General features: G+C 50.2%; 1 protein-coding gene across 2 annotated transcripts; it reads right to left on the minus strand.

Moving 5' to 3' along the window:
• Positions 1–995: 995 nt before the first annotated feature.
• On the minus strand, positions 996–16,981 carry LOC137355922 (cathepsin F-like). 2 transcript variants are annotated; one of them, XM_068021587.1, is made up of 12 exons: positions 16,920–16,981; positions 15,374–15,527; positions 14,916–14,976; positions 14,377–14,487; positions 11,785–11,951; positions 10,502–10,598; positions 10,322–10,402; positions 9,257–9,376; positions 8,901–8,965; positions 7,357–7,447; positions 2,881–2,939; positions 996–2,130 (listed from the first exon to the last, which is right to left on the minus strand). In XM_068021587.1, exons 2-12 carry the CDS (start codon positions 15,503–15,505, stop codon positions 2,056–2,058), a joined length of 1,059 nt encoding a protein of 352 aa, XP_067877688.1. In that variant the 5' UTR covers positions 15,506–15,527; positions 16,920–16,981; the 3' UTR covers positions 996–2,055. The 2 variants fall into 2 exon arrangements, with proteins under 2 accessions (XP_067877688.1, XP_067877687.1); XM_068021586.1 differs by lacking the exon at positions 16,920–16,981 and adding an exon at positions 16,818–16,913.
• Positions 16,982–23,057: the final 6,076 nt, after the last annotated feature.

Genomic DNA, 23,057 nt, shown 5'->3' on the forward strand with positions numbered 1-23,057 from the left:
CTCAGCCACTGAGACACATATCGAGAAGCCAGATTGGAGGGTGGAGCTACTTTTGATATCATCAAGCCATTTCTATCCCTAACACCCACACAGTATGAACAGAGCTGGAGAAGGGATAAGGCTGACGGAACAGAGCCTCCAGTTCCTGCTCCATTCCCAGCCATTCCCAGTGTTAACTCTGCTGGTTTTTGGATCTGGTGCTCTTGCTAGATTCTCGGAGTAATATATCCAAATCTGGGCCCAAATTGGAATCGGAGTGATGGGGGTTGGGAGTGCAGGATAATGGGTCCTCTGCCCCTGGCCTTCTATGCGATATGTATGACAAGAGATTGGGGTGTAGGCACTTCCTGAACTTCCCAGGAATTCCATCAGGTCCACCCAGCTGAAGCCAGTCTGCTGAAAGCAACGGAATGCCCTTCATACTGGGCCCTTCCTAAGCTTCCGGAATTGTGTCTCGGAAAAGGAAGTCATTCCCAGCGGGATTTCCCTCCTTTGGGACCTTTGCTGCACTGGGTTACATAGAATTACACAGCATTCATAGCACAGAAGCAGGCAACCTTTTCCGAGCTCAGGGTGGAATAACGGGGAAAAGGAAAAGGACACTTTGGAGTTGGGAAAACCCACAGCGTTAGGACCAAAACCCAGCCTTGCTAGTATTTAAAATGTGGAATTACATAGGAGAGACGGTACAGAAACAGGCCATTCCGCCCATCTGCTCCATGATGGTGTTTATGCCCCCTATGAGCCTCCTCCCACATCTGGGACACAGAGTGGGATTATTGACCTCTCCAGTGAGTGACCCGGAGTCCTGCTCTGTATCACCTCAATGAGATCCCAGCCTGCAACTCCGTCCCAGGTACCTGGAGTTTCAGATCCCGGGGAATTCATTTCAGTTTGTTTCGTTCTCCCATTTCTCAAACGCGGCACGTCAATGGATGGGGCCATTAGCTGACTGGGCCCCCTGGAGATGGTGATCACAAAATAACTCCAGTCACTTTGATGCTCATTGCTTTATTAAGCTGTTGCAGAAGCTGAGAGCCAAGTACAGTCACGCCAAATTAGATAACAGCAATTACAATGAACCAGTCCCTTCCCATTCGATACAATTCCAATGAACCAGTCCCTTCCCATTGGCCAGAATTCCAATGAACCAGTCCCTTCCCATTGGCCAGAATTCCAATGAACCAGTCCCTTCCCATTGGCCAGAATTCCAATGAACCAGTCCCTTCCCATTGGCCAGAATTCCAAGAAACCAGTCCCTTCCCAATGGCCAGAATTCCAATGAACCAGTCCCTTCCCATTGGCCAGAATTCCAATGAACCAGTCCCTTCCCATTGGCCAGAATTCCAATGAACCAGTCCCTTCCCAATGGCCAGAATTCCAATGAACCAGTCCCTTCCCATTGGCCAGAATTCCAAGAAACCAGTCCCTTCCCAATGGCCAGAATTCCAATGAACCAGTCCCTTCCCATTGGCCAGAATTCCAATGAACCAGTCCCTTCCCATTGGCCAGAATTCCAATGAACCAGTCCCTTCCCATTGGCCAGAATTCCAAGAAACCAGTCCCTTCCCAATGGCCAGAATTCCAATGAACCAGTCCCTTCCCAATGGCCAGAATTCCAATGAACCAGTCCCTTCCCACTAACCAGAATTCCAATGGACCAATTTCTTTCCCACTTATTGCTGGTTTGGCGGTTAGTAGTACAAGTTAACTCCCAAAGCTGAAAACCTCTATTGTTGGTCAAGATATCTGGCTTTCCCGCTTGGAACCAATTGCTGTTTGGATCAGTAACTTTGCAGTAAGCTTTGCGATGAGTACACTAATCTGCTGGTCAGACTCTGCCTAATACCGGTGTAACATCTCACACTTAGCTGATCGGGCAACAACACAACACTGGCTTTGCGAGGTGCTTTGGCGAGATCTCGTGTCGCAGAAGTCCCCTTGGTGTACAGAAGGTGCGTTAAGCTGCAAATGCGAATGCTAAACTTCGGAACGCTGCACGTAGTTGAATAGCTCAGCTCTTGCCAGCGTTTCATCGTGCCTTCCTCAACTCTTTTAACCAACGAAGGAAGAGCAGGGAAACCTGTTCAATCCACATGAATTCTCTCCTCGGTAGATACGGAAGTATCCCTGTTGACAATAAAGGAGAGCGGATAAAGTGACTTGGGTGACCACTACTCCCGTCCACTAGAAATGGAGTTTTCTGGGAATGGGGAATGATATCTTCATGTAATATAAATAGAGAGAGAGAGAGAGAGCACTGCAGTCTTACTCCCATTGACAGAATTCCAGTCGATCAATCCCTTTCCCATTTACCCCTGTGATTGGGGATTCAATTGGTGAGGTTCCCAAAGATCTGCGGGGTCGTTAATAGTGTCCACTTGACCAAACATGCTCCCTCCACTGAGGTCACACCTAGGTCAGTGGTAAAGGATCCCGCTCTCCCGACGGATCGACTGCTGCTTTGTGTCCCACCCTACCACGGAGAGGACAATCTCTGGCAGGCTCCTGGGAAACCAGAACGGTCCTCTACAATCCACGGGACTGATGAAATTTCCCAGGATGGCAGGGAGGAAGATAAAGTGGGACTAATTGGAGAGGTGTCTCAAAGAGCTGACACAGGCACCAAGGGCTGAATGGCCTCCCTTTGTGCGATTCGATTCTAGGCGCCAACAGGAGATCCCTTTAGCACCCCCAGAGTCATCACTCAGGGGTCCATGGATACTTTGCAGGTGGTAGTTCTCTCGCCTGCACGCAAGGGTTACGGAACCAAGGTGGGGAGATGGGAGTTAAGATACAGATCGAGTATGAGCGAACTGAGTGGTTCGAGGGGCTGAATGGCCTCCTCCTCCGACCTATGTGCCAATGGAAACCACTAACCTTCTCTCCCCAGTTGGCGCCCCAGCTGTTCTTGATGATCCAGTACGGTAGGCCTCGCGCTGTAACGAATGAGAGAGGAACACACAGTCAGTGGACGAGACCTCGTTTCTGTTCCTGGCTGTCGAGCCGATGAAATAGTCTTCCCGGAGACCAGTGCCACTTGGGAACATTTCACCGGGGTCAAAGTTTAATTCCTGAACGATTTAACAGAGCAATCCTGTGTGGGCAAGGGGACGAGAAGGCTGGGCTGCCCCATGAGGTCAGAGAGCAGCCTTGTGCTGTTGTGCCCAGTTCGATTCACCAGCCCTCAGGAGATCACTGGACCATGCAGTGGGAGGGCTGGAGATGGGGGTAGGAAGGATTAGAGAAAGCTTTGCCCCATTGCAATATTTAAAATATTAAATGGGAAGGGTGAGGCAAATTGTGACTTCAACGTCTGGGCAAAAGCGATCAATTTAGATTTGAGGGAAGGAGATTTATTGCCCACTGTCATTCCTGTAACGCCCCGAATGGAGAGTCATCCCTCAATTTTGCTTCAAAGGAGCAGAAGGGGAAAATAGCACGAGTTTTTTATCTTGCGAACGGGCTGCCATGTTTCGTGCATCACAACAGGAGCAAGATGTCAAAAGAAAGGCGTCATTGGCTGGAAAGCGCTTTGGGACGTCCCGTGGTTGTGGAAGGTGCGATAGATACAAGTTCTGAGGTTGCGTGGAAGGCCTTCCTATTGGTGGAACACTTTGCCTCTGCACTGTGGCTGACCTTTGAAATTCACCAAGGAAGAGTATGAAAAATGGCAGAGAATTATTCACAGAGCACTTGGCTGGGACTGGCTTTCCCACGCAGGACGGATAGCAGGGCAGTACTGAGGGAGTGCTGCACTGTCACAGGGTCAGTACTGAGAGAGTGCTGCAGTGTCACAGGGTCAGTACTGAGAGAGTGCTGCACTGTCACAGGGTCAGTACTGAGGGAGTGCTGCACTGTCACAGGGTCAGTACTGAGGGAGTGCTGCACTGTCGGAGGGTCAGTACTGAGGGAGTGCTGCACTGTCACAGGGTCAGTACTGAGGGAGTGCCGCACTGTCACAGGGTCAGTACTGAGGGAGTGCTGCACTGTCGGAGGGTCAGTACTGAGGGAGTGCTGCATTGTCGGAGGGTCAGTACTGAGGGAGTGCTGCACTGTCGGAGGGTCAGTACTGAGGGAGTGCTGCACTGTCGGAGGGTCAGTACTGAGGGAGTGCTGCACTGTCGGACGGTCAGTACTGAGAGAGTGCTGCACTGTCGGAGGGTCAGTACTGAGAGAGTGCTGCACTGTCAGAGGGTCAGAACTGAGGGAGTGCTGCACTGTCAGAGGGTCAGTACTGAGAGAGTGCTGCACTGTCAGAGGGTCAGTACTGAGGGAGTGCTGCACTATCAGAGGGTCAGAACTGAGGGAGTGCTACACTGTCAGAGGGTCAGGACTGAGGGAGTGCTGCACTTTTGGAGGGTCAGTACTGAGGGAGTGCCGCACTGTCGCAGAGTCAGTACTGAGGGAGTGCTGCACTGTCGCAGAGTCAGTACTGAGGGAGTGCTGCATTGTCAGAGGGTCAGTACCGAGGGAGTGCTGCACTGTCGGAGGATCAGTACTGAGGGAGCGCTGCACTGTCGGAGGGTCAGTACTGAGGGAGTGCTGCACTGTCGGAGATCACTACTGAGGGAGTGCTGCACTGTCGGAGGGTCAGTACTGAGGGAGTGCTGCACTTTTGGAGGGTCACTACTGAGGGAGTGCTGCACTGTCGGAGGGTCAGTACTGAGGGAGTGCTGCACTATCAGAGGGTCAGTACTGAGGGAGTGCTACACTGTCAGAGGGTCAGTACTGAGGGAGTGCTGCACTTTTGGAGGGTCAGTACTGAGGGAGTGCTGCACTGTCGGAGGGTCAGTACTGAGGGAGTGCTGCACTGTCGGAGGGTCAGTGCTGAGGGAGTGCTGCACTGTCGGAAGGTCAGTACTGAGGGAGTGCTGCAGTATCGGAGGGTCAGGACTGAGGGAGTGCTGCACTGTCAGAGGGGCAGTACTGAGGGAGTGCTGCACTTTTGGAGGGTCAGTACTGAGGGAGTGCTGCACTGTCGGAGGGTCAGTACTGAGGGAGTGCTGCACTGTCGGAGGGTCAGTGCTGAGGGAGTGCTGCACTGTTGGAAGGTCAGTACTGAGGGAGTGCCGCACTGTCGCAGAGTCAGTACTGAGGGAGTGCTGCACTGTCGCAGAGTCAGTACTGAGGGAGTGCTGCATTGTCAGAGGGTCAGTACCGAGGGAGTGCTGCACTGTCGGAGGATCAGTACTGAGGGAGCGCTGCACTGTCGGAGGGTCAGTACTGAGGGAGTGCTGCACTGTCGGAGGGTCAGTACTGAGGGAGTGCTGCACTGTCGGAGGGTCAGTACTGAGGGAGTGCTGCACTGTCGGAGGGTCAGTACTGAGGGAGTGCTGCACTGTCGGAGGATCAGTACTGAGGGAGCGCTGCACTGTCGGAGGGTCAGTACTGAGGGAGTGCTGCATTGTCGGAGGGTCAGTACTGAGGGAGTGCTGCACTGTCGGAGGGTCAGTACTGAGGGAGTGCTGCACTGTCGGAGGGTCAGTACTGAGGGAGTGCTGCACTGTCGGAGGGTCAGTACTGAGAGAGTGCTGCACTGTCGGAGGGTCAGTACTGAGGGAGTGCTGCACTGTCAGAGGGTCAGAACTGAGGGAGTGCTGCACTGTCAGAGGGTCAGTACTGAGAGAGTGCTGCACTTTTGGAGCGTCAGTACTGAGGGAGTGCTGCACTGTCGCAGAGTCAGTACTGAGGGAGTGCTGCACTGTCGCAGAGTCAGTACTGAGGGAGTGCTGCATTGTCAGAGGGTCAGTACCGAGGGAGTGCTGCACTGTCGGAGGATCAGTACTGAGGGAGCGCTGCACTGTCGGAGGGTCAGTACTGAGGGAGTGCTGCATTGTTGGAGGGTCAGTACTGAGGGAGTGCTGCACTGTCGGAGGGTCACTACTGAGGGAGTGCTGCACTGTCGGAGGGTCAGTACTGAGGGAGTGCTGCACTGTCGGAGGGTCAGTACTGAGAGAGTGCTGCACTGTCAGAGGTTCAATACTGAGAGAGTGCTGCACTGTCGGAGGGTCAGTACTGAGGGAGTGCTACACTGTCAGAGGGTCAGTACTGAGAGAGTGCTGCACTGTCGGAGGGTCAGTACTGAGGGAGTGCTGCACTGTCGGAGGGTCAGTACTGAGGGAGTGCTGCACTGTCGGAGGGTCAGTACTGAGGGAGTGCTGTACTGTCGGAGAGTCAGTACTGAGAGCCTGCTGCACTGTCGGAGGGGCAGTACTGAGGGAGTGCTGCACTGTCAGAGCGTCAGTACTGAGAGAGTGCTGCACTGTCGGAGGGTCAGTACTGAGGGAGTGCTGCACTGTCGGAGGGTCAGTACTGAGGGAGTGCTGCACTGTCGGAGGGTCAGTACTGAGGGATTGCTGCACTGTCGGAGGGTCAGTACTGAGGGAGTGCTGCACTGTCGTTGGGTCAGTACTGAGGAAGTGCTGCACTGTCGGAGGGTCAGTACTGAGGGAGTGCTGCACTGTCGTTGGGTCAGTACTGAGGAAGTGCTGCACTGTCGGAGGGTCAGTACTGAGGGAGTGCTGCACTGTCGGAGGGTCAGTACTGAGAGAGTGCTGCACTGTCGGAAGGTCAGTACTGAGGGCGTGCAACACTGTCGTTGGGTCAGTACTGAGGGAGTGCTGCACTGTCGTTGGGTCAGTACTGAGGGAGTGCTGCACTGTCGTTGGGTCAGTACTGAGGGAGTGCTGCACTGTCGGAGGGTCTGTACTGAGGGAGTGCTGCACTGTCGGAGGGTCAGTACTGAGGGCGTGCAACACTGTCGGAGGGTCAGTACTGAGAGAGTGCTGCACTGTCAGAGATGCCATCTTTCGGATGAGACTTTAAACCCCATCTGCCCTCTCAGGTGGATGTAAAATATCCCACGGCCACTATTGGAAGAAGAGCCGGGGTGCGGTGGGTGGGTAATTTTCCCTGTGTCCTGGGGCCAATATTTATCCCTCCACCAACATCAGTAAAAAGCAGGTGAGATCATTATTATCGCAGCGTTGTTTTGTGGGGGCTTTCTGTGCACATTCGTGTCAACATGAGTCGACTTTCTGTCAGTGACAAGCAACGATGAGGATGCCGTTTGCGAAGAAAGAGAGTACCCGTCTCTCTCCAGTGGCTGACACAGGGCAGGCGCCGTTGCTGCTCCTTGCTGGCCTCACCTCGGATCCTGGGATCGGGGCTTGGGTTTTCATCACCCCTTCCTTCCCAGCCCTCTTGAGAAATGAGCAGAGAAGGGATGCGGAGTCAAACCCCAGTCAGAAAACACCAAATTGCTCAATTGCTGTGATTGCAGCCCCCCCGCCACCCCCCCCCCCCCCGCTCTTGCCTATTCGTTGAGTTAGGGGATTAGTAAACAACACTTACAAACACCGTATCCTACAATCAGTACCACATGATTCAGCTTCCACGGACTGCAGTAACATGAGAAAGGCCTGGCTATACCTCTCTTGTAACCCTAAAGAAAACCAAAGGATGGATTAGATCAGCTTCAGTTGTGTTTCTCATGGACATTGTCATTACAGCCTTCCACCTGAAGTGCAAGAATGATGGGATGTTGTCATTCGTGCTTTATCTCAGATGAGGAAACTCTGAGACCTCTGGTTAAAACCCTTTGCTTATCAAGGACTGAACATCACCCCTTCATCCATGGGTAAGAACTCATGTTGCAGAAGACCCATTGTAGGGAGGTCACCAATGGCTGTGCCAGTCTCAGCAAGACTAGGCAGAATATAGATATGATCAATTGCATCCTCTGGTCTTGATGCCAACGATCTCACCATGTCACCTACCCCTGGCCAACCTCCCTTCAATGTATCTGTGCATTCCTTGTCCATTGTACTCGCTCATGGGAATCTGTGGGCATCAGTTCTGGGCACCACACCTTAGCAAGGATATATTGGCCTTGGAGAGAGTGCAGTGTAGATTGACCAGAATGATACCTGGACTCCAAGGGTCAAATTACGAGGAGAGATGACACCAACTAGGCTTGTATTCCCTGAAATTTAGAAGGTTAGCAGGTGATCTGATCAAAGATTCCAAGATATTAAGGGGAACTGATAGGGTCGATGGTGAGAAACGATTTCCGCTGGTTGGGGGAGTCCAGGACGAGGGGGCAGAGTCTAAAAATGAGAGCCAGACCTTTCAGGAGTGAAATGAGGAAACACTTCCACACACAAAGGGTGGTAGAAGTTTGGAACTCTCTTCCACAAACGGCAATCGATGCTGGATCAATTGTAAATGTTAAATCGGAGATTGGTAGATTGTTGTTAACCAGAGGTATTAAGGGATATTTGTTAAAGGTGAGTAAATGGAGTTAGGTCACAAATCAACTATGATCTCATTGAATGTTAGAACCGGCTCGAGGGGCTGAATGGCCTCCGCCTGTTCCCGTGTCCCTTCCCTTCTTACCTCCTTCCAATACGTGCACATAGCTTTGTAGCTATCTCCATTACTACTGCTGGCACCCCTCTGTATCCTCGACTGACTTACGATTCACTCTGCTCTCCCCCTCCCCCACCAACCCCGCCGTTCTCTCTTGGCCTCACTCCCAACTGGGGTCCCCACCCCTGCCAACCACGGGCGGCCCCTCCTTTCCGCCCACACCAGTGCAAAACGGGAGCTCCTCTTCTCCGGCCAAGCCCAGCAGGCTGCTGCAGCTGGCCGGCCTGGCGTAAAATGAGGGGCCTTGAGGCCCAGCTGTGGGCCTCGGGCCTACCAATTCAGGATTGCTCCCGGTTGACGTCAGCAGGCCCGAGAGGTAGAAGCAGCCTCCGGCCCGGCCTACTTAGTGGCCGATGTGCCCGGTTAATGGCGGCGTGTCGCTGGTGCAGCCGGGGGTCCGGGGGGAGGGGGTTGTGCTGGAGCTCATGCATGACGTAAGGAACGGGGAGGAATGAACAGAGTGTTACCTTCATGGCTGCAGCGTTCATCTGAATGATGATTGGGCCTTTTTGAGCGACCCACGCTTTCATTTCTGAAAAAGAGAGGGAGATGAATATTAGAGCCCCAGGTAACACATACAAACAGAGGAACTGCTCGTCATCTCATTGCAGGCTGTGGAGGGAGGGGCGGCCATCGTGAGGTTGTGCGCCTCGAGAAGCGCAGGTCATCGCTCGCGGCTTCTCCTCAGTTTGTGAATGGGGGTGAGGCGGGGGAAAGTGTCGCTGCGTCGGGGGTGAGGGTGACGGGCAGGCTGGGTGTTCGCGTCTCCCCTCCTGCTCAAACGCTGACCCGTGTTGGAATCGGCACGGGAACGGAAACTCACCCACTTCATGCGAGCGGATGTTATGATAGGTCGTAATTTTAACAACAGCCCTTGAACGTCTGAAGGTGCAGGAACCCTTTAAGGCTTTATACCTGTAGTCCACTTGACGCATTACTCCCCCTGTTAATACCAAGAACACACATTGCTGTAAGGGAGGATATGCTTCAATGACATATTGGTTAGTGTAAAACTCCCTCCATGGCCCCCTCTCCCTATCTCTGTAACCCCCAACACCCCCCCCCCCACCCACCACTCCCCACAACCCTCCGAGATCTCTCGGCTCCTCCATTTCCACCCTCTTGTCCATCCCCCGATTCCCATCGCTCCGCCCTTGGCGGCCGGGCCTTCAGCTGCCTGGGGGCCCTAAGCTCTGGAATTCCCTCCCTGAACCTCTCCGCCTCTCTCTCTCTCTCTCTCCGCCTCTCTCTCTCTCTCTCTCTCCGCCTCTCTCTCTCTCTCTCCGCCTCTCTCTCTCTCTCTCTCCGCCTCTCTCTCTCTCTCTCTCCTCCTTTAAGACGCTCCTTAAAACCGACCTCCTTGACCGAGCTTTTGGTCGCCTGACCCTAATTAAGTGGCTCGGGGTCAAATTTAGCTTTATACTACTCCTGTGAAGCGCCTGGGATGTATTACTACGTTAAAAGGCGCTATATAAATGAAATTTGTTGTTGTCCACCACCTTCCCAATAGCAATAAATGCTGGTCTTGCTCAAATGTCCGGAATGAATATAACAAGGCGGCCAAGTGACCAGAATCTGCTGGGCCAATGGCAGCGATCATTGTGGCATTAATAATGACCTGTGAAGCTAGGTCTGGTACTTAACAGCGTAAGGAGACTTCTAATGTGGAGAATTATCTTCCTGCACTGCCACTCAACCTCTCTGGCCCAGAAAGGGAACAATTTAAACTGCGGAGTCTCAGCTGAACGACCTTTTTTTTTTAAAAAAACGTTTAAAATTTTGCGTTTCTTTTTTCTAACTTTTCCAATCTGTCTTTCTTTCTCTCTCTCTCGCCACCCAATCTTCCGCTCCCTCCCTTCATTTCTCTTTCTGCCCCTGATTTCCTTACCTAAGCTTATGATGGCGTTGAAAGCAGTGTAAGGGTAGCCTCCTTTGCAGGCCCTGTCCCAGGAATCACAATCGAGCAGCTCTGCATGAGAGAGGAATCAATTAAAAAGGTTGTCCAGACTCCAGTCATGGTGATGGCCCCTGAACCAGCTGGGCAGCCCAATTTAAAGTGATGTATTACCTTGCTCTGACAAAACTATGAGCTTCTTTCTCCTGATATACCACATGGACTCAATGTTGGCAATGGTTGCAAACGCCCAGCATGATCCACACCTTTTCTGCAGATCAACGAGAGAGCACATTAGCGGTTTAGCTGCCGGAGGACCGGCTCGCCCTCATTCCCACGACCCCCACAACCTCTGTGACGCCCCCCCACCTCTACAACACTTTCCCCCCCCACCTCCTCACACCCCCCCCCCCCCCACACACCGTCCATCTCTATGAACACCGTCCTCCCCCGTTAGCCCTACATCCCTCCGAGATCTCTGCCCCTTCCCCAGCGCTCTGCCTTTTGCCCATCGCTCCACCATTGGTGGCCGTGCCTTCAGCTTCCTGGGGCCCTAAGCTCAGGACTTCCCTTCCGAAACCTCTCCGCCTCTTTCTCTCTCCTCCTTTAAGACGCTCCTTAAAATCCGACCTCTTTGACCGAGCTGTTGGTCACCTGTCCCGAATATCTCCTTGTGTGGCTCAGGTGTCAGATTTTGCTGATAGACCGCTCCTGTTCATCACCTTCGAACATTTCACTAATTCAAAGGCGCTATATGAATGCAACATTCGTTATTGGAGACTGGGGCAGTATTACTCATGGGTCCCAGAGGAGAACTGATCCCCTAATCTGGCAGAAATTGTCAACAGAATTGTCAATTATTCCTACAGATCGCAAAACAACTCGGGTGGAATATGGAACAAGAGAGGAGGGATTGTTTGATAGGGACAGTGTAGAGGGAGCTTTACTCTGTATCCAGCCCCGTGCTGTACCTGTCCTGGGAGTGTTTGATGGGGACAGTGTAGAGGGAGCTTTACTCTGTATCTAACCCCCGTGCTGTACCTGTCCTGGGAGTATTTGATGGGGACAGTGTAGAGGGAGCTTTACTCTGTATCTAACCCCCGTGCTGTACCTGTCCTGGGAGTGTTTGATGGGGACAGTGTAGAGGGAGCTTTACTCTGTATCTAACCCCCGTGCTGTACCTGTCCTGGGAGTATTTGATGGGGACAGTGTAGAGGGAGCTTTACTCCGTATCCAGCCCCGTGCTGTACCTGTCCTGGGAGTATTTGATGGGGGACAGTGTAGAGGGAGCTTTACTCTGTATCCAGCCCCGTGCTGTACCTGTCCTGGGAGTATTTGATGAACTCAACACCAATCCCCTATCAGAAACATCTCCTTTGTGGGACTCCACTCCCTCTTGGTAACTGGACCTACCCTTCAATGGAAAAACATATTCAGATCTTAATTGTTGCTTATACCTGATTTCTAACGTAGGTCACTGCTCCTCTTTGCCGCCAATCAAAACTACAGGGAGCAGTTAAGTTTTCCAACCGCTTAGTCTCTGCTGACAAGTAGGCCTCCATTGGCCAGGTGGAGTTGTTTTCGCTGATCTCCGGGTTGAGGTAAAATGCATCAAATTCTTCATCTGGGAAAAGCGACAGCAATTTAGGAAACAGTTCAACTGATCTACAGTCACGTTATTGTGTTAGTCAGGAGTAAGCTCTATAACTCAATGGCTGGTCAGAAGCAAAGCTGTACATGGGAGACTTCAGTTAATGTGGAGAGACTGAGAGAAGCTGGGATTGTTCTCCTCAGAGCAGAGACGGTTAAGAGGAGATTTAATCGAGGCGTTCAAAATCATGAGGGGTTTTGATTGGGTGCATGAGGAGAAACTGCTTCCAGTGGCAGGAGAGTCAGTAACCAGAGGGACACAGATTTCAGACAATCAGCAAAATAACCAGAGGGGGGAGATGAGGAGAATTTCTTTGTAAGCGGCCAGTTGTTGTGATCTGGAACGTGCTGCCTGAAAGGGCGATGGAAGCAGATTCAATAGTAACTTTCAAAAAGGGGAATTGGGTAAATACTTGAGGAATTTTTAGTGCTGTGGGGAAAGAGCAGGGGAGTAAGACTAATTGGAGAGCTCTTTCAAAGGGCCAGCAGAGAGACAATGGGCTGAATGGCCTCCTCCTGTGCTATATGTCCCAGCGGATTGAAAAATAGTGAATGTAACTCCTCATTTCAAGAAAGGAGGGAGACAGAAAGCAAGAAACTATAGACCAGTTAGCCTAACATCTGTCATAGGGAAAATGCTAGAATCCATTATTAAGGAGGTAATAGCAGGCCATTTAGCAAATCATAATGCAATCAGGCAGAGCCAACATGGTTTTGTGAAAGGGAAATCGTATTTGAACTTTTTATTAGAGTTCTTTGAGGAAGTGGCAAACAAGGTGGGATAAAGGGGAACCTGTAGATGTAGTATACTTGGATTTCCAAAAGTCTTTTAATATAGTGGTAAATCAAAGGTTACTACACAAAATAAGAGCTCATGGTGTAGGGGGTAACATATTAGCATGCATAAAGGACTGGTCAGCTAACAGCAAGCAGAGATTAGGGATAAATGGGCCTTTTTCCGGTTGGCATGCTGTGACTAGTGGAGCGTCACAGGGAGCAGTGCTGGGACCTCAACTGTTTACAATTTATATCAATGGCTTGGATGAAGGGAGTGAATGTATGGTTGCCAAATTTGCTGATGACACCAAGATAGGAAGGAAAGTAAGTTGTCGAGAGGAGGTAAAGAGTCTACAAAAGGAGAGAGGTAGATTAAGTGAGTGGGCAAAAATTTGGCAGATGGAGTGTAATGTGGGAAAGTGTGAACTTGTCCCCTTTGACAGGAAGAATAGAAAATCTGTATATTATTTAAATGGAGAGAGAACTCGGTGGTATAGAGGGATCTGAGTGGTCTGGTACATGAATCATAAAAGATTAGTATGCAGGTACAGCAAGTGATTAGGAAGGCAAATGGAATGTTGGCCTTTATTACAAAGCTGTGGGGATTGAGTCCCACTCCGGAGAATTGAGCCCTCATCCCTGCCGGCACTCCGGGTGCCAGAGTAGAGGGAGTGCCGCACCGCCGGAGCTGGTCACCTTTCAGATAAGGTGTTTAACCAAGGCCCCCGTCCGCCCTCTCGGGTGGATGTAAAAGACCCCACGGCCACTATTGGAAGAAGAACTGGGGGGTGGCGGGGAGTTCTCCCTGGTGTCCTGGGGCCAATATTTAACCCTCAACCAACCTCACTTTGAAAAAAAACAGATGTCTGGGTCATTATCACTGTTTGTGGGATCTTGCTGTGCACAAATTGGCTGCTGCGTTTCTTACATCAAAGCTTCGGGACTTGCTGAGGTTGTGGAAGACGATATATAAATGCACGTCTTGTTTTTTAAAAAAAAACCGGTGTGGGATTTTATCTTACTGCAGGAAATGGCTTTCACACTGTGCGATTTTCACTGTCCTCTCCAGATAGGCAACAGCTTCAGACTATGGGACAGTTCCCCGGAATTGGGACAATCACCAGTGACCTTCCGTCAAGGGGACAGAATCCCAGCCTTTGCTGGAAAAAACGTTTCTATCGTAAATCAATCGGCCATCGATTAAACTAAAGAGGCTTAGAAAAGAGGAGCCAGGCGGGGATTATTCGGTCCTCAGGCCCTTTAATTGGTCTTGAGGCAGGAAGCCCCGCCCAAGGGAGCTGCTGGCCAATCAGCGAGCCAGCAGCTTTTGGTGCCAGCAGCGCCACTGGGAGCAGTGGCCCCTGCTGGGACTGCACCCAGCCATCGGCGGCAAGGCCAGGGACGGCAAGGGGGAGGTCGGTTAGGGGTGCGGGCAGTGTGTTGCTCGTTGGGGGCGGTTGAGGCTTCGGGGGTGGGGGGCCCGGGTGGGGGGGCCCACTGTGGGGCACAGGGTTTGGCCAGGCCTCTTCTCACTGACCAGTGACCAGGCTTTGGCCTATCTCGGTCAGTGGGCCTCAGCACGGCTGAGAAACCTCCACCAGATCCCGCCAAGTGTTCATTACCTGACATGTCGCTGAATTTGGTGATCCCGTACTCTGCAGACCCTCTGTCTTGGTCCTGCATCTTTTTAGCTTTCTGGAGATTCTCCGCAAAGATCCGGAACCTTTTCTCCTCTTCAGCCGAGCAAAATTCAAGAGAGAAAAAACAAACATGTAAGAGTCGGGGTGGGGGGGGGTGCTAGGGGTGGCCCGATTTGACATTTAAGCAAGAGTACGAACGGAGTGCACCCCCCCTCCCCACTTTCACTCGTCTTGGCCTTCCCCACCCCCCGCCACCCCCCGCAAATGTTGAGACTGGTGAGGTCAGCAGGGGTCAGGAATGAGGGAAACACTGGGTGATTTTCCCAGTCCCTCATCCCAGGCTCCATGAAACCGCTGGCTGTGCCGTCCTCCCGCCGGCCCGAGATTGGCCGATTCAGCACGAGACTGGGATTAAACTGGGATCTTCCTGAGCAAATTGTGGAAAGTTGGGGGGGGGGGGGGCGGGGCAAGTGGAGAGTGGGGGGTGGGGGAATGACAGAATAGAGTAGATGATCTCTTACCTTCCACCTTGTCGTAGTGCTTGTTGTATGTCACTTTAAACTCCTTAAACTGGGACAATAGCTGGGATTCAGGGAAATGGAATAGGATAACAGTTAATGAAGGAATCATCCCTGTCCCTTACTTTGTTCAGAAACAAATGTAAAGTTACGGCCAAATCCCCTCAGGGGAGGATTGTAATAAAGTAGATCCGTAAAACCAATCCCTGCCCCTTATATCGGTGCGCTCTCCGGGTGTGATTGGTGGAGGCATTAGCCAATCACCTCCATTCCTGGACTTGTGGCGTCACTAAATGCGGCCTAAATATTTGGCCAAGGCACCAGGGAGGAGCTCCCTGCTGCACTTCCAATTACAGCCACCCATGAGGACATTCAAAGGTGCTTTCCTGCCCATAATTCAAGGCCCGTTTAGCGCCCTTCCTCACTGCCGAGTTTCCCAGCATGTCAGTAGGAATACTTACTCTGTCTGCGTCCTCGGTTTCAAGGTCATCTCCTTGGGGAGTGGCCTCAGACTGCAGCAGGCCGCAGGTGAAAGCGAGGCCGATTACAGCGAGTCTAAACATCGTACGAGGGGGTCCGGGCGGTTCCCGCATCCAAGTAGCGCAAGAGAAAAACCTGGAGTGGGAAGAGGAAACAGGGGATGTCTTTTTAACCTGAGAAGGGGCCTCAGATGCAACAAACCTATTGCTTCAGTTAGAGTCATAGAGATATACAGCACAGAAACAGGCCCTTCGGCCCATCGTGTCTGTTCTAATCCCATTTTCCAGCACTTGGCCCGTAGCCTTGTCTGCTATGGCATTTCAAGTGCTCATCTAAATACTTCTTAAATGTTGTGAGGGTTCCTGCCTCTACCAGCCCCTCAGGCAGTGCGTTCCAGATTCCAGCCAGTGTCTTGGGGAGCCAGAATTTAGCCCTCAATCAACATCTTAAAAAAATAGGGCATTTATGCCCCATCTGAAAGACAGCACCTCTGACAGTGCAGCACTCTCCCAGTACTGGAACTGGGAGCGCACTGGAGTGGGGATCAAACCCACGATCTTCTGAGCTACAGGGAGATAGAGATCCCCACTGAGCTACTTTTTGAGCTAGTGATCCAGAGACACAGGCTTCCCCCCTGGGGACACGGTTCAAATCCCACCATGGGATCAATTCAATTAATTAATAACATTCTGGAATTGAAAGCTAGTCTAAGTAATGGTGCCATGAAACTGTGGTCAATTGTCGTAAAAACCCGGCTGGTTCACTAATGTCCTACAGGGAAGGAAATCTGCCATCCTTACCCGGTCTGGCCTACATGTGACTCCAGACCCACAGTAATGTGCTTGACGTTGAAATTGCTCAGTTGTCAAAGGCAATTATCAAAATTCTGGGGGTTACCATTGACCAGAAACTGAACTGGACCAGCCACATAAATACCGTGGCTTCAAGAGCAGGTCAGAGGCTCAGAATTCTGTGGTGAGTAACTCACCTCCTGACTCCCCAAAGCCTGTCCACCATCTACAAGGCACAAGTCAGGAGTGTGATGGAATACTCTCCACTTGCCTGGATGGGTGCAGCTCCAAAAATACTCAAGAAGCTCGACACCATCCAGGACAAAGCAGCCCGCTTGACTGACACCCCATCTACAAACATTCACTCCCTCCACCACTGACGCACAGTGGCAACAGTGTGTACCATCTACAAGATGCACTGCAGCAACGCACCAAGGCTCCTTCGATAGCACCTTCCAAACCAGCGACCTCTACCAACTAGAAGGACAAGGGCAGCAAATACATGGGAACACCACCACCTGCAAGTTCCCCTCCAAGTCACACACCATCCTGACTTGGAACTATATCGGCCGTTCCTTCACTGTCGCTGGGTCAAAATCCTGGAACTCCCTAACAGCACTGTAGGTGTACTTACCCCACACGGACTGCAGCGGTTCAAGAAGGCAGCTCACCACCACCACCTACTCGAGGGCAATTAGAGATGGGCAATAAATGCTGCCCTGTGTTCTTCACTCACCTGTCAGATCTCAGCAGCTTTGATGGAGTGGGGGAAACTCACGAATCTTTTATAGTTTGTTGAGTATCCCTCCTTCCACCGCACTCTGCCATCCCATTCAGTCGAGTGACCAATAGCGTGTTGAAGACAAAGATGTTTATCAAATAATCAAATAGAGAGAAAAAAAAAACTTCTTCGGGGACTTTTCAAATTTGCATCATCATTTCGACAGTTTCTGCCTCATTTTTTTTGTTTAATCTGTCGTTTCTCCATGCTCCTGTGGCAGTGACAGTGGTTTCCCCCTCAGAGTTCTCCACGTAAACCAGCGTTTGTTTGATTTTAATCCCTGTCTGAGCACCTCGGTCTCAGATAATGGCAGGATTGCCGAGGGTCAGACTAACGACGAGCTTTATGAAAGAACCTGTGTTTATGTAGCGCCTTTCCTGTCCTCAGGTCCGCGTCGCAGCCGATCTACGTCCTCTGGGAAGCTTAGCTGCTCTGCTGTACTGCAGGAAACGCAGCTGCCAGTTCGTGCACAGCAAGATCCCGCAAGCGACGTTGGTGAAATATTGGTCAGGACACTGGGGAGAATACCTTTTCTGCACAATAGTGGCCATGGGGTCTTTGACATCCACCAGAGAGGGAAGTTGGGGGGGTGGGGAAGGGCCTCGGTTTAATGTCCCATCTTAAAGACCGCACCTCTGACAGTGTAGCACTCCCTCAGTACTGCACTGGAAGTGTAGGCCTGGATTATGGGAGGCAAGGCTTGAACTCATGACTCGTGCAAGAGAGAGAGAGAGAGAAATACCAACTGATGGCACAAATGTAGCCAGCTGGACTGAATTAGGAAGCCAATAATGGGTCAATTGGTCCATCCTTTGTCCCTTTGGCATCAATACTGTTGGATATCAGAGGCCTTTCTGTCCCTGAACACGAGCAAGATTGGGGGTCATCTCCCCAATTTATCTGGCTTTAACCCTGAATGTGCCAACCATGGCTGAGTGGGTGTTAGTCCCACTCTTGCCTCTGGTTCAGGAGTTCGTGGGTTCGAACCCTTCTCAAGAGACTTTCCTACGTTACAACACCTCAGAAGTATTTCATTGGCTGTAAAGCGCTCTGGACGGCCCGAGCTCGCGAGAGGCGCTATCGCAATGCAGCTCTCCCTTGCGTCATTTTGGTTCCTGGGACACGCCACATTCCCTTATCCCTTGCTGTTGTACATTTTCCTGCCTCCAGGTTGCGGCCCAGCTATTTTATGGGCGGATTTTGATTCTTTATTAGTTTCCCCCGACCATTCATTTCACCCTCATTTTTAAATTTGAGGGTACTCCCGCCATTCCTCGTAACTAAGATTCAGACTGGCATCATCGGGTGATACAATACGGCGGGAGGCCATTCGGCATCGGCAGCTGCCGCCTCGGAGGGCACGGGGCTGCCCGTGCGGCATCGCTGGAGGGCCGCCTGTTGGTCTCGCTGGGCGGCGGGGCGTGCCCTCTGGCCACCAGTTGGCCAGCCCGGCCAAAAATCATGGCGGGAGGCTGTTCCCGACACGGGTGCGGGGGGCCAAACCCTGGCCCCAAACGGGAAAACCAGCCCAAAAACCTTGGCGCCACTTCAGATACTTAATCGGACGAGTTTGGGAGACCTTATCGCTTTGTCGGCGAGTTCCCCTTTCCTCGGTTCTGTTTTTCTTATCTTCTGTACCAGTTGTCACGCTGAGTCATTGACACACAACTTGGCCTCCACGTTGAAGAATCCGATGCTGTTTGGCGCAACATAGATGGGGGCTTTTGTTATCGCCTCGAAATTAATTTGCCGTATCATAGTCCGAAAGGAACCCTGTTCACAAATATTGTCAATCCTTGTTGAAGAAATAGAGACAAAATGGGCGACCGACTGCCTGAAGGACCAGAGGCGACACGAGGAGGAACTATTTTACCCAATGAGTGGTTCGGATTTGGAACGCGCCGTCTGATAGGTGGAGACGGATTCAATAGCAGCCTTCGAAAGGGAGTTGGATAAATACTTGAAGGGGAAAGGAATTGCAGGGGTGTGGGGAAAGAGCGGGGTGGGGGGGTGGGGAGGAAGTGGGACTCACTGGATTGCTCTTCGAAAGAGCCGGCACAGACGCGATGGGCCGAATGGTCCCCTTTTGTGCTGTACTATCCCATGATCCCACGGGCCAGAAGTCTGTGCTCTCTGAAAGGCTTGTTTAGTTTTTAATCTCCGGAACATCGCCCATCTCCGGCACTGGCGTCGGACCTTTACGTGAAAGGCAACGCCGAGGTGGAGGTAAATAACACAGCATGTTATCAAAAACATCCACCTGTCTCATGAGCTACGTATTATGACAGACAAGGAAGGGAGAGAAAGAGGGATTCCCTGTTTAATGCGCCAAGGGTATGGTCCCCGGGGACAGTATGCATTGTGCCTGCAGCGAACATTGAGGGTTCAAAGGTCAGAGAGATTGTGACCTGTACGGTCACTGCACTGGTGGTGGGAGTTTGGGCTACAGTTTAGGACACATTACAGAATGTGGCATGTCCGTAGTATTCCCTTTCTGGTCAATTAACAAGGAAAGACTAACAAATTTCATGACCTCAGCATGCCCCAAAATGCTTTACAGCCAATGACTGTCAAAGTGTGGTCACTGTTGTAACGTAGAAAGCCAATTTGCGCACAGCAAGATCCCGCAAACAGCAATATGATGAATACCCCCAAGTCCAGTTCGCCCTATCACCCCCCCCCCCCCTGTGCTCGCTGACCTACATTGGCTCCCGGTTAAGCAACGCCTCGATTTTAAAATTCTCACCCCTGTTTCCAAATCCCTCCATGGCCCTCACCTCCCTCCCTATCTCTGTAACCTCCTGCAGCCCCCACAACCCTCCGAGATCTCTGCGCTCCTCCAATTCCGCCCTCTTGTCCATCCGTTTTTTTTTTCATTCGTTCGGGGGATGTGGGCATCGCTGGCCAGGCCCAGCATTTATTGCCCGTCCCTAATTGTCCCTTGAGAAGGTGGTGGTGAGCTGCCTTCTTGAACCGCTGCAGTCCGTGTGGGGTAGGGACACCCACAGTGCTGTTGGGAAGGGAGTTCCAGGATTTTAACCCAGCGACAGTGAAGGAATGGCCGATATAGTTCCCAGTCAGGGTCAACAGAAAGTGATTGGTGAATGGGGCTTAGTTTGAGTCGGGATAGCCCCAACAAAAGCTGCCAATGGCTTGAAAAGGTTAGAAGGATGTTTGCACCCCCTCTCCCCAACTATGCAGCGATTTATCTTTAAGTGGATACCCCTCTTCATTCCCCCGATAAAGCTGGCTTCCTACAGAAGGCCAATGAGCACTGGAAGTGGATTGATCAAAGGAATAAGGCATTCGCCTCCCCCCCCATTGCAAGTGAGAATTTCCCCATTTCCTTATCATTTTTGGTGGTGCTGAATGGCCTACTCCTGTTCCTCTCTTCCTATTCCAGAGGGCTGGATAAAGCGATCCCACATGTCACGGACAGAATGGAGCTGATTGGGTAATTTCCCTGTCAATCGCGCCTGGAGATCGCACTGCCATAAGGTACCAGGATTGCTTTTGCAGTATCTAACTCTCCACCACTGACTGCATTTTGCTGGAGAAATAAGCCTGCTTTTCTTTGTGAGTCATTGCTGTAGTTTTGGTCAAGAGTTCTGTTTGCTGGAGTTCGTAGAGACTCTGTTTAAATAGACTCTGTAGACTGTTTGCTGTAGTTGTTAGAGGCTCTGTTTAATCAGACTCTGTAGACTGTTTGCTGTAGTTCTTAGAGACTATTTAAATAGACTCTGTAGACTGTTTGCTGTAGTTCTTAGAGACCGTTTAAACAGACTCTGTAGACTGTTTGCTGTAGTTCTTAGAGACTGTTTAAACAGACTCTGTAGACTGTTTGCTGTAGTTCTTAGAGGCTCTGTTTAAACAGAATCTGTAGACTGTTTGCTGTAGTTCGTAGAGACTCTGTTTAAATAGACTCTGTAGACTGTTTGCTGTAGTTCTTAGAGACTGTTTAAACAGACTCTGTAGACTGTTTGCTGTAGTTCTTAGAGACTGTTTAAACAGACTCTGTAGACTGTTTGCTGTAGTTCTTAGAGGCTCTGTTTAAACAGACTCTGTAGACTGCTGTAGTTCTTAGAGCCTCTGTTTAAATAGACTCTGTAGACTGTTTGCTGTAGTTCTTAGAGCCTCTGTTTAAATAGACTCTGTAGTTTGTTTGCTGTAGTTCTTAGAGACTCTGTTTAAACAGACTCTCTAGACTGTTTGCTGTAGTTCTTAGAGACTTTTTTAATGGACTCTGCAAACTGCTGTAGCTCTTAGAGACTCTGTTTAAACAGATTCTGCAGACTGTTTGCTGGAGTTCTTAGAGACAGTTTAAATAGACTCTGTAGACTGTTTGCTGTAGTTCTTAGAGGCTCTGTTTAAACAGACTCTGTAGACTGTTTGCTGTAGTTCATAGAGCCTCTGATTAAATAGACTCTGTAGACTGTTTGCTGTAGTTCTTAGAGACTTTTTTAATGGACTCTGCAAACTGCTGTAGCTCTTAGAGACTCTGTTTAAACAGATTCTGTAGACTGTTTGCTGGAGTTCTTAGAGACAGTTTAAATAGACTCTGTAGACTGTTTGCTGTAGTTCTTAGAGCCTCTGTTTAAATAGACTCTGTAGACTGTTTGCTGTAGTTCTTAGAGGCTCTGTTTAAACAGACTCTGTAGACTGTTTGCTGTAGTTCTTAGAGCCTCTGTTTAAATAGACTATGTAGACTGTTTGCTGTAGTTCTTAGAGACTTTTTTAATGGACTCTGCAAACTGCTGTAGCTCTTAGAGACTCTGTTTAAACAGATTCTGTAGACTGTTTGCTGGAGTTCTTGGAGACAGTTTAAATAGACTCTGTAGACTGTTTGCTGTAGTTCTTAGAGGCTCTGTTTAAACAGACTCTGTAGACTGTTTGCTGTAGTTCGTAGAGACTCTGTTTAAATAGACTCTGTAGACTGTTTGCTGTAGTTCTTAGAGACTCTTTAAATAGACTCTGTAGACTGTTTGCTGTAGTTCGTAGAGACTCTGTTTAAATAGACTCTGTAGACTGTTTGCTGTAGTTCTTAGAGACTCTTTAAATAGACTCTGTAGACTGTTTGCTGTAGTTCTTAGAGACTGTTCAAACAGACTCTGTAGACTGTTTGCTGTAGTTCTTAGAGACTGTTTAAACAGACTCTGTAGACTGTTTGCTGTAGTTCTTAGAGGCTCTGTTTAAGCAGACTCTGTAGACTGTTTGCTGTAGTTCTTAGAGCCTCTGTTTAAATAGACTCTGCAGACTGTTTGCTGTAGTTCTTAGAGCCTCTGTTTAAATAGACTCTGTAGACTGTTTGCTGTAGTTCTTAGAGGCTCTGTTTAAACAGACTCTGTAGACTGTTTGCTGTAGTTCTTAGAGCCTCTGTTTAAATAGACTATGTAGACTGTTTGCTGTAGTTCTTAGAGACTTTTTTAATGGACTCTGCAAACTGCTGTAGCTCTAAGAGACTCTGTTTAAACAGATTCTGCAGACTGTTTGCTGGAGTTCTTCGAGACAGTTTAAATAGACTCTGTAGACTGTTTGCTGTAGTTCTTAGAGGCTCTGTTTAAACAGACTCTGTAGACTGTTTGCTGTAGTTCTTAGAGCCTCTGTTTAAATAGACTCTGTAGACTGTTTGCTGTAGTTCTTAGAGACTTTTTTAATGGACTCTGCAAACTGCTGTAGCTCTTAGAGACTCTGTTTAAACAGATTCTGTAGACTGTTTGCTGGAGTTCTTAGAGACAGTTTAAATAGACTCTGTAGACTGTTTGCTGTAGTTCTTAGAGCCTCTGTTTAAATAGACTCTGTAGACTGTTTGCTGTAGTTCTTAGAGGCTCTGTTTAAACAGACTCTGTAGACTGTTTGCTGTAGTTCTTAGAACCTCTGTTTAAATAGACTCTGTAGACTGTTTGCTGTCGTTCTTAGAGACTTTTTTAATGGACTCTGCAAACTGCTGTAGCTCTTAGAGACTCTGTTTAAACAGATTTTGCAGACTGTTTGCTGGAGTTCTTAGAGACAGTTTAAATAGACTCTGTAGACTGCTGTAGTTCATAGAGACAATTTAAATAGACTCTGTAGACTGTTTGCTGTAGTTCACTGCTT

The sequence above is a fragment of the Heterodontus francisci genome, chromosome 44 (assembly GCF_036365525.1).
Source record: "Heterodontus francisci isolate sHetFra1 chromosome 44, sHetFra1.hap1, whole genome shotgun sequence".
In the NCBI taxonomy this organism is placed as follows: Eukaryota; Metazoa; Chordata; class Chondrichthyes; order Heterodontiformes; family Heterodontidae; genus Heterodontus; species Heterodontus francisci.